We start from the raw sequence: 9,170 nt of genomic DNA, 5'->3' as shown, positions 1-9,170 counted from the left end.
GACACTGTTCTCACCCCTGCTTGAGCTTGACCAACTCAGATATCCCAGTCACACAGGATCCTGCCCTGACCTCTCCAAAACCGCAAGCACCACCAGCCCCTCTCCAGCCCCCATTCCTTGACACTGCTCACTTCTGCACCACGCATCAAACACAGCAGATCGTGTTACAGAGTCTGCTAACTGCTTGCCTGCACCGTGCCCCTACAAGCCGGTTGTGTTCATGGATGTGCCCCAAGTGCCAGGCAGGGGCTCAGGTGTTTATCGAGTGCCTTAAGGACCCCAAATGCACTAAGTGAGGTGGACAGCTTCTTCTCCGTCTCCTGGATGAAGACAAACTAGGCATAGAAAGGTGGAGGATGCCCAAAATCACCCGGTTAGGACGCGAGGGGGCAGGATTTCACCCAGGGGTTGGCTTTAACCCCTGTGCTTAGTGAAATGCAGAAAACATGCAAAGGGGAGGCCTATTCCTAGCTGTGGGGGCACACAGTTTATGGGGATGGGGAGGGAATGGGGCTAAGCAGCATTGATCTGATGCTGTATGCTAGCCATTTCTGGGCTCCACGTTTCATCTGGGGTGAGTTGCACTGGGCACAGCCATGAGCACAAGATTCCCAGCCCTCAGCAGCTCGTTCTGCAGCCAGTCACAGAGCTCAAACTCCTGAGGAGGATGTGGACTCCCCCTGAGGGTGTGGATATCCAGAGCAGTGCCAGAGACCCAAGACCAGCCTACCTTTGGGGTGATCCTTGGTCCCTCCCTGGGGGGCATCTCCCCTCCAAACCATGGTGCCTAGCTGGTGCTCCTGAGGTTCCTGGTGTGCATGAATCCTGCTTATGGGGAGTCTGGTCAAGTCCGAAGGCGGCGGACCTGCCTGTGTCTGTCATTTGGGGGAACACTCACTGTTCACAAAAAGCTCCACTCCTTCACTTTGGTGCATCTCCTATTAAAGTCAGAATCCAGACGTTTGGCAAATGGTGGTTGCCAGTAACCCCACTAGTCAGGAGCCATTATTTGCAGTTTATGGGAAATGGGAAGCGGCCAGGCCCACCAACTGAAAATACACAGATAAGGGTCCAGATTCTCGTCCCTTTGCCTTCTCCCGCTCTGTTCTTCCAGACCACACTGTCTTTGGGCGAACTGGTTTTATTTCTGCTTGGCTTCAAACAGTGATCTGCAGTCAGGTGCCCCTCTGGGACGTGGAACCTTTCCTTTGCCTCCTCTTCCGTGGGAGAGGCCAGCATCAGAGGGGAGCAGGGTATGTGGAAGGGTTGGTGCCAGTCAGGCCTACTCAGGTACCCAACATGCTTTCTCCCAAGCTCGGGAACCTGGAAGACCCTGCTGAGTCACTGGGCTATGTTCAGCATAGGGTAGAGGCCGAGTAGCCCTGTCTGGGGTGTGGTGGCCCCGATTCCCGCTTGCCCCTCACTACCACCGGACTTCAAAGGCCCATAACCTCTTTCTCTGCCACATTAGGAACGTCTAGCTGCTTCCTCCACTGAACCCAGCAGCCCACCCACTGGGGTCGAGACTGACCCCAGCCCCTTTGCGCATTCCACAGCGTTGTCCTGATGCTCAGAAGGGCCATACAACGGGCATCCTTTCTTAAACTGTTAACTCCGAAAACGGGCCTCATCCCAAGGAAGCGCGGGCTTCATCCAGAGAAAGCCTGAGGTCCCAGAATGGACGAGGCGGGGAGGAGGGGTCTGTGGGGCTGCCGCAAGCCGGGCGGAGGGGAGGGGTTCTGGCGGCTAGGGGATTGCATCCGCCAGGGCGTGGGGTCGGAAAGGTCACAGGCGGGCCGCGAGATGGAGTGGTCCACAGCGCGCGGGAGCGGGGCGCACCTCCTTCCGCTCCCCCCTCCCACTTCCAGCATCTAGGCGCGGCTCGGGGGTCGCGCTCCGCCGTTCCTGGCGCCCGCAGTCCCGGGGGAGGCCGGGCTGCGGAGACCAGCGGCGGGAGGAGCCCTCACACTGCCCTTTCGGCACAAGCGCGCCCGGCGGCCGCCGCCCGCATCCGCGCTCGCCCGCTCGCCCGCCCCCGCGCGCGTCCCCCCCGCGGGCCCCGGGTCGTCCAGGCCGCCGCGGCGCGCTGGGCCCGCAAAAGCCCCCGGCCGGAAGCCCAGACCCGGGCGCGCGGAGCTGGGGCGGGGCGGGGCGGGGCGCGCCGGTCGGGCCGGGCCGGGGGTGTCGGATGTCACCCCCCGCGCACACCTCGGCCCGGGGGCGGGGGAGCGAAACACTGAGATGCGGAGACCTCCCCGGTCCTAGAGCGGAGCAGGAAGTGTCCCAGGGGAGGGAGCCGAAGGGCTCCGGCCTTTCCTTTCCTGCGCGTCCGGCGGGCTCCGCGGCGGCCAGGCTCGCGCGGCCCGCCACCGGGGACGCGCCGCGGGGGTAAGTGCGGCCTGGGCGGCCCGGCTCCCCGCGCGCCCCGGCCCCGCGCGCACGGCTCCCCGCGCGCCCCGTTTCCCCGCGCGCCCCGGCTGTCCGCGCGCCCCAGCCGCCCTGCCGGGAGCCCTGCGGCGGGGACGGTGCGGGCGGGGCCGTAAGGCGACACAAACGCTGTTTTGCAGGCGCCTCCATTTGTTCCCACCTCTCCACTCTCGAGCGCAGCCGCGGTTTTCTGGATGAGCCGGGGACGGCGTCGGCCCCTGCGAGGAACCGGCCGGCCTCAGGAGGGACGCCCGGAGGAGCGGGCTGGAAGGATGCAGAGCTGCTGCCAGAGGCTTCCGCCGCAGCAGGAGGGACTCGAGTTGGGCGCCCGGCAGCAGTTCCGGGCGGTGAGGTGAGCAGCCGGGAGCTGGCGGGACTGCGGTCTGACGGGGAGGCGGCGAGGAAAGCTGGCCCCTGCGCCTGGCCTGCAGTCCTCCTTCCTCGCCGCTGCTCCCGCGGAGTCCTCCCGGAGCTGCTTTCCGCAGGCCCCGCCCCTCCGGGGGTGCCCCCGGGACGAACGTGAGTTCATTCATCAGGCGTCTCCTCCGAGCCGCCTGCGTGCCGGGTGCCCGGTTGAAAAAAGGGCCCGGGCTGTGCGCTTGAGGGTGCCCCGCAGCGTCCTGAGCGGTGGAGGTGGGGCACGAGTCTGGGGCAGCCCTGAGCGCTCTAGAGGCCCTGCAGCTGTGGGATGGCGGAGTTCCTGGGAGCTGGGGGCAAGTCGGGCTAGGCTGGTGCTCCAGCGGCTGGCGTACACACCCTCAGAGTCCTTTGGTGTCCCCTCAGAGTCCTTTGGTGTCCTACTCTGTTTGTTTTTATGGTGGGAAGCCAAGAGGTCCGGAGCCTGGAGTCTGGTGGCAGGTCAGGGGCCTTTGCTGCTACTGTGGCCTCGCATGCTGTTGTGCGAAGCGTGGGTGGGGGTAGCATTATGCAGTCTGCTGTCCAAGCGTGGCAGAAGCCTGAGGATGAGGGAAGGGGCTGTGGGCCCCATGCACCCTTCACTTTCCTGGAGTCTCCCAGTCTAGAGTAGCCATGGTTGCTCTCTGATGTCCCTGGAGAGGTGTGGGGGCCCCCCCGGAATCCCTGTGCCCTGAACACTGCCCCTCTGTCCTGCCTGAGGAAGCCGGGAGCTGTGGGCTGTCGCCTTCACCATGGTTTGGGGATGACATGGGGGTGAGGAGCACAGGCTGATAGGCAGCACTGCTGTTTCTAAATACACAGTTATTTTTCTCTGGTTACACGTAGGATGTGGCTGCATCTCTGGTCTGTTGTCTTGGGGGCTGTCTGCTTCATCCTCTCCGCGCTGCTGGCTGGGGCTCACTCCTGCAGGTCCAGCACCGGCCCTCGGCCCTGGCCACACACGGGGTTGACTTCTGGTCCTGGGTCTGCTCTGAAGGCTCTTGCCAGGCATGTCTCTCTTTGTCTTTCCAGCTCTTTTTGCAAAGGTCTCAAGGGCAAGGACGGCGACTTTGGCTCCAAAGCCTCAAGATAGCGTCCTGCTTGGCGTGTGGGTTTCAGGTCCTGTCCAGGAGAACCTGGCCACTGAAGGTACCACAGCACCTTCACTCCATCTGTCTCCTGCGTGTGGTCCATCCATGACGCTGGTTGCTTGAAACACTGGTGTCCTGTCCTGCTAGCGCTTTTCTCCCAGACTCCCCACCCCCCACCCCCGCCTTGCGTGTCTGGTCACCGGGCTAGGGGAATCACATGATGGTGCTGTTGGGGGGGGGTGGTACTTCCCTCTCTCCCCTTGTGTAAGGAACAGCCATGCTGACCCCTCTCCCATGTCCCAGAACTCCTCCCAAGGGCTGGTCTCTGGGGGCTTTGCCACACTCCCCATCACCGCCCCCAAAAACCTACCACAGGAGACCAGAACATTGAAGCCAGTGATTTCTGTTTGGAAATAGGGTCGTCTTCTGCTGCTGACCCCCATCAAATCCCATCATGCCCACAGCCCTGTGCCCCCGAGTCTTGGCTCCAAAGGAAAGTGAGGAGCCCAGGAAAATGAGGAGCCCACCGGGAGAGAACCCTAGCCCCCAGGGGGAGCTTCCCAGCCCCGAGTCCTCCCGCCGCCTCTTCCGCCGCTTCCGTTACCAGGAGGCTGCGGGTCCCCGGGAGGCCCTGCACCGCCTCTGGGACCTGTGCCGGGGCTGGCTGCGGCCGGAGAGGCACACCAAGGAGCAGATCCTGGAGCTGCTGGTGCTGGAGCAGTTTCTGGCCATCCTGCCCCGGGAGATCCAGGGCTGGGTGCGGGCCCAGGAGCCCGAGAGTGGTGACCAGGCGGTGGCAGCCGTGGAGGCGCTGGAGCGGGAGCCGGGGAGACCCTGGCAATGGGTGAGCAGGGGGTGCTACGCTGGGCTAGTGAGTGTGGGGGGTTGCTGGGCGGGAGAGGCAGGGAGCGGGTCTGGATGACATTTGTGGAGAGGGGCAGCCGTGTCCTTGGATGTTCGGCAGTATCACATGTTCTCTGGCCAGGGGTGAGAAACTCTTCATGGAGCTCCAGGCTTCAGTGAGGCTCAGGTTGCAGTTCGGATTCCTCAGAAAACGGGTTCCGTGCCTCGAAGGGCCTGACCTCACAGCCCTGTAGAAGGCCCTGTCTGAGCCTCTGGCGCTCCACCAGGAGGGTGTTCAGCAGGTCCAGGGATGGGTGGTATTGGTCCAGTCTCTGGCCGCCAGCTCTCTCCTGGCCAGGGACCTCTCCACCTGGCCCTGAAAAACCCTCTCTGGAACTGAAGCTCAAGCACTGTGAAGACCCTGTGGTGATCGAGGATGGGGACGGCCCTCTGGACCAGGAGCAGGAGCGGCTGCCAGCAGAAGCCCAGAGCGACCTTGCCAAGAGCCAGGACACGCAGTCTGTGGCCCTGGCGCCAGGCCCTGGGCTCCCGAGCAGACCACCAGGCCAGCTCAGTGGGGATCCAGGTACTGCCAAGGGGGTGGGGGAGGGGCATGCATACCCCACCCATGCCCTTGGCAGCAGCTCTCGGTATCCGTATTTCCTTCTCATCCACTGAAGAGCCATGAACTATGTTGGGAGTCTGGGTCCTTCCCTAGAGCGATTCAGTGAAAATCTGATGAGCATGTCTGCCCTCTTCACTGTGCTAGGCCCTCCCAGAGGGACCACTGCCCATCTCTTGGAGGGCGCATCTCTGGATCTTGTCGGCTTGGGGACCAGCCAGGCACCATCACCCAGCAGGGCCTGTGTGGGCAGCTGTGCGCGGCTGTGCCTTGTCTCCCTGAACCGCTCTTTCTTCAGCTATGAAACAGCTGCCCTCAGGATGTGTCATAGGAAATATAAAATTGCCTCGCAGGGAACGGGCTGGTGTTTTCAGGGTACAGGGCCTGGGTGTCAGCTAGATGCATTTGGCTCTCTGTGGGAAGAGCGCCCGTGACTGGAGGCAGGTGGTTTTGACAGCTTTGAATCCTCGAGCTCTGACCTAGGGCATACTCCAAGTCCCGGTTTCCAATGAAATCTAGAGACATTTTTTAGAGACATCTGCACAATTAGGAACTACATGGCTTTTACTGGAGGCACATCCCCAGTAACAAATCAAGCACCCTTCCTGGGTTTGTTGAGGTTTGAAGGATGAGACCCACAGAATGCTGAGAGCAGGGACCCCGAGCTGCCCATGATCATCACGGGAATTGCAGTGCCCTCAGGGTGAAGGAGGGGATATCCACGATGGGAGGGTCAGTTTGGGAGGACTTGCCACATTGTCCTGTAATTACAGCTGGAGAAAGCCAGGAGTGCATGCTTGTGATTCACACAAGTGGTCCTTTGTAATGTAGTCAGGTTTTTAGTTTCCAAAAAAAAAAATCCTAAATTTCTCTCAGTGTGTAATTAATCTGCCTTCTGTGTAAGGCTTCATTTTTCTTTTTTAATGTCAGGGCTGCTGGCCATTGGGGCTCGCTGGGGCTTCTGTGAACAAGCACCATCCACTGGGCAGTTCACACAACAGGAACGCATATTCTCACAGTTCTGGGGGGCCAGTGCCCTCCAGCAGGGCATGGGCGTGTGGCTTTCTCAAGAGGCTCCTCTCTGTGGCTTGTAGGCTCCTCCCTGCATCTTCACAGAGTTGTCTCTGAATGTCCATCTGTGTCCTAATCCCTTTTGATCAGGACACGAGTCACTGGATCAGGACCCACCCATGGGACTTCACTGTAGCTCAGTTACCCCTTGGAAGACTTCATCTCCGAGTGCAGTCATACTCTGAAGTTACACGTTCATGATTGGTCACTGGGGGATGAACCTCCAGTAGAAGCCATACAGTTCCTAGTCTTGCAGGTCTTCCTGAAAGGTAGATTTCGTTGGAGACTGAAAGCTCTCCAGTGATTCTTATGGCGTCCCTGTACTCCTTTCTCTTGCGGACAAGTGAGGGAGGGCTGTAGTTACCTGGAAGGAAGCACTTGTGAAACCGGAAATACAGCGTCCTCCCACATCCGAGCCCACACAGCCTGCACTTGGGCCAGTGGGGCGGTCACCTGTCACTGCCCCTGAGCTCGCCCTGTTTCACCCTCCTTGTGTTGGAGGCTGCTGTCCCAGCCCTGCAAGGGGAGGCACGCCAGATGCTGATATCGGCTTGGTTGGGGGGGGATTCAGCATGTGAAGTAGGCTTCTCCTGGATTTGCTCTGACCCTGCAGACGCCTGCTTTCCAAGTCTTCCTCTGCGGAAGAAGCAGGTTTCAAAACAATTCGTTTTTCAGGGCGGCCCCGCAGTCCAGGCATGTGGCTCACCATCTGCAACCCTGAGCAAGGTGGTGTGTAGGCAGGAGAGGAGTCCTCCTGCAGCCGAGCGGAGGGGTTGACCGGGCTGCTGGTGGGCCACACTCCCACGCCTGCTGGAGCTTAAAGCGCTTGGCCCACGGCTCTGCCGGGAGCTGCTCGTGGTTGGTAGCCGTCTTTCTTCCGGAGCTGTGTGATTTCTCAACTCGTAAATAAGTGACTGCAGGTCGCACAGTGATGTTCGTTGCTGGCAGCTCTTAGGGACACCTCGATGCCATAGAGCTTAAACCTTTATTTTCCCGGTATTGGGTCTCTGAACCTGTGGGAGGCAGTGGAGTGTGTTGAGTAATAGATTGTCAAATCTCGAATAGGTAGATGGTCCTCCTGATGCAGATAGAATAGTGTGTGTTCACTGTACTAGGAGGGACAGCAAACAAGAAGAGAAAGTAGGCGTCACTCATGCACGGAAAGCCGCCTTGAACCCAGGCATGCCCTACCTGCTCAGGCCCCTCCTGGCTACATCGGAAAGCACAGTGACAGAGTTTCCTGTGGTTTGCAGTACTCTTCATGTGCATCGTCTTGTACTCCCCCCCCTCCTGTGGACGAGGAAGGAGACATGCTTTCCCTGTCTTTCAGTTCTGCAAGACACCCCCCTTCTTCAGGAAGCAAGTTTGAGGGATGCACAGCCCGTGACGGCCCTCCAGCTACCCCCGGTGAGTGACTTCTTCCAGAGCCCTTGAACTCCCCAGTGCTGCCCCTCCCTGCCCCCACCGTGCTATGTGAGCAGAGACAGCCTCAGGTCAATGTGCGCCATCCTCTGGACACCTTAGGGTCCCCCTGGGAAAGATGGGGGAACCTCACGGCATATCCGTTTCTGTCCTAATCGTCACAGTGATTATATTCCAGAAGTGTTAGGAGGTGAGGGGAGAAGGCACATGTCATTTCAGTACCGTACATAGCCAGGCACACTCATCAGGACTTTTTGTGGCATGTTCCCATGTGATACTACACACAGCCAAGCAAGGCATCCTTGCTCACGTGTCCCCATGCAAATAGAGAGCCCGTCCAATGGGGGTCTCCCTCCCTTCTTTCCGGCCGTTTTGCTGCCTTTGGCTGCAGCTGCTCATCGTGCCTCCTCCATTTTTCTGACACGTTCCCGGCCTGGCAGGCGATGTGGTCTTGTGCCATGGAGAAGTGGGTGATGTGAGGTGTGGACCTGGCAGATAGAGGACTGTCTGGTGGTCCCAGGTATGCCTCAGCACCATGCATCCTGCGGGACTTGGGACCTGGGAGTGGGGTCGGCTCACGGTGGGGAGGAGCTGGCGGGTATGTGGCTTGGGATGTGTGTCTTCCCTTCAAGCGGTATCCAAGGGCTCTTGTGTGCAGCGTGCACTCCCACATCACCGATGTCCCGTGACAGTTGTGGAACAGACTGACCCAGAGAAGGTAAAATGCCCAGTTCTTACTAAAGGTAGAGATGTTTGACTGGTACGACATGCAGAGAAGCACTGTGAGCTCAGAGTCCAATGAGCTTGGTATCCCTCTGAGTCTCCACGTCCTCCTGTACAACAGGAAGGTGGATTTCGGTGAGTCAGCACCATCTTATCGCTCCCCTGAAGACAGTTTCTGCTCAGTGCACTGGAGGTCACCATCACAAAGGTCTTATTTTTTCAGAATCATTTTTAAATTTTTAAATTTTTAATTGTGGTAAAATACATACTGCATAAAATTTACCATCTTAACTATTTTTAATGTACAGCAGTGTCTTTAAGGGTTCAGGGAGAGTAGGTATGTTCACACCACTGTGCAGACAGCCTCCAGAACTTTCTCATCTTCCGAAGTGGAAACCCCTTGCTGGTTAGGAAATAACTCCCTTCTCCCCCACACCTCCAGCAAAATGGCTGCTCTGCCTCCTCTGTGAATTTGGCTACTCCCTATAGTTCATGTAAGTGCAGTTACACCTTTACACCATTTGTGTTTTCATGACTGGCTTGTTACACACAGTGTGGTGTTCGCGAGGTTCCGT

At 59.1% G+C, this 9,170-nt stretch overlaps 1 protein-coding gene across 2 annotated transcripts in view; it reads left to right on the top strand.

Annotated features, from left to right (window-relative positions):
- The first annotated feature begins 2,368 nt into the window (after window positions 1-2,368).
- Window positions 2,369-9,170, top strand: part of LOC111139819 (zinc finger protein 496) — a 31,044-nt gene continuing 24,242 nt past the window's right edge. Inside the window, exons 1-6 of one of the 2 annotated variants that reach the window (XM_022492238.1) lie at window positions 2,369-2,388; window positions 2,568-2,779; window positions 3,856-3,972; window positions 4,379-4,758; window positions 5,160-5,343; window positions 7,781-7,857. In XM_022492238.1, the coding sequence (XP_022347946.1) occupies window positions 4,429-4,758; window positions 5,160-5,343; window positions 7,781-7,857 (591 nt within the window). In that variant the 5' untranslated portion in view covers window positions 2,369-2,388; window positions 2,568-2,779; window positions 3,856-3,972; window positions 4,379-4,428. Of the gene's footprint in view, window positions 2,389-2,567; window positions 2,780-3,855; window positions 3,973-4,331; window positions 4,759-5,159; window positions 5,344-7,780; window positions 7,858-9,170 lie in introns of both variants that reach the window. The other variant, XM_022492237.1, reaches the window with a different exon arrangement.

The sequence above is a fragment of the Enhydra lutris genome, unplaced genomic scaffold, assembly GCF_002288905.1.
Source record: "Enhydra lutris kenyoni isolate GAN:26980312 unplaced genomic scaffold, ASM228890v2 scaffoldscaffold120, whole genome shotgun sequence".
NCBI classification, from domain to species: Eukaryota; Metazoa; Chordata; class Mammalia; order Carnivora; family Mustelidae; genus Enhydra; species Enhydra lutris.
This window is presented reverse-complemented; position numbering and strand designations above follow the sequence as displayed.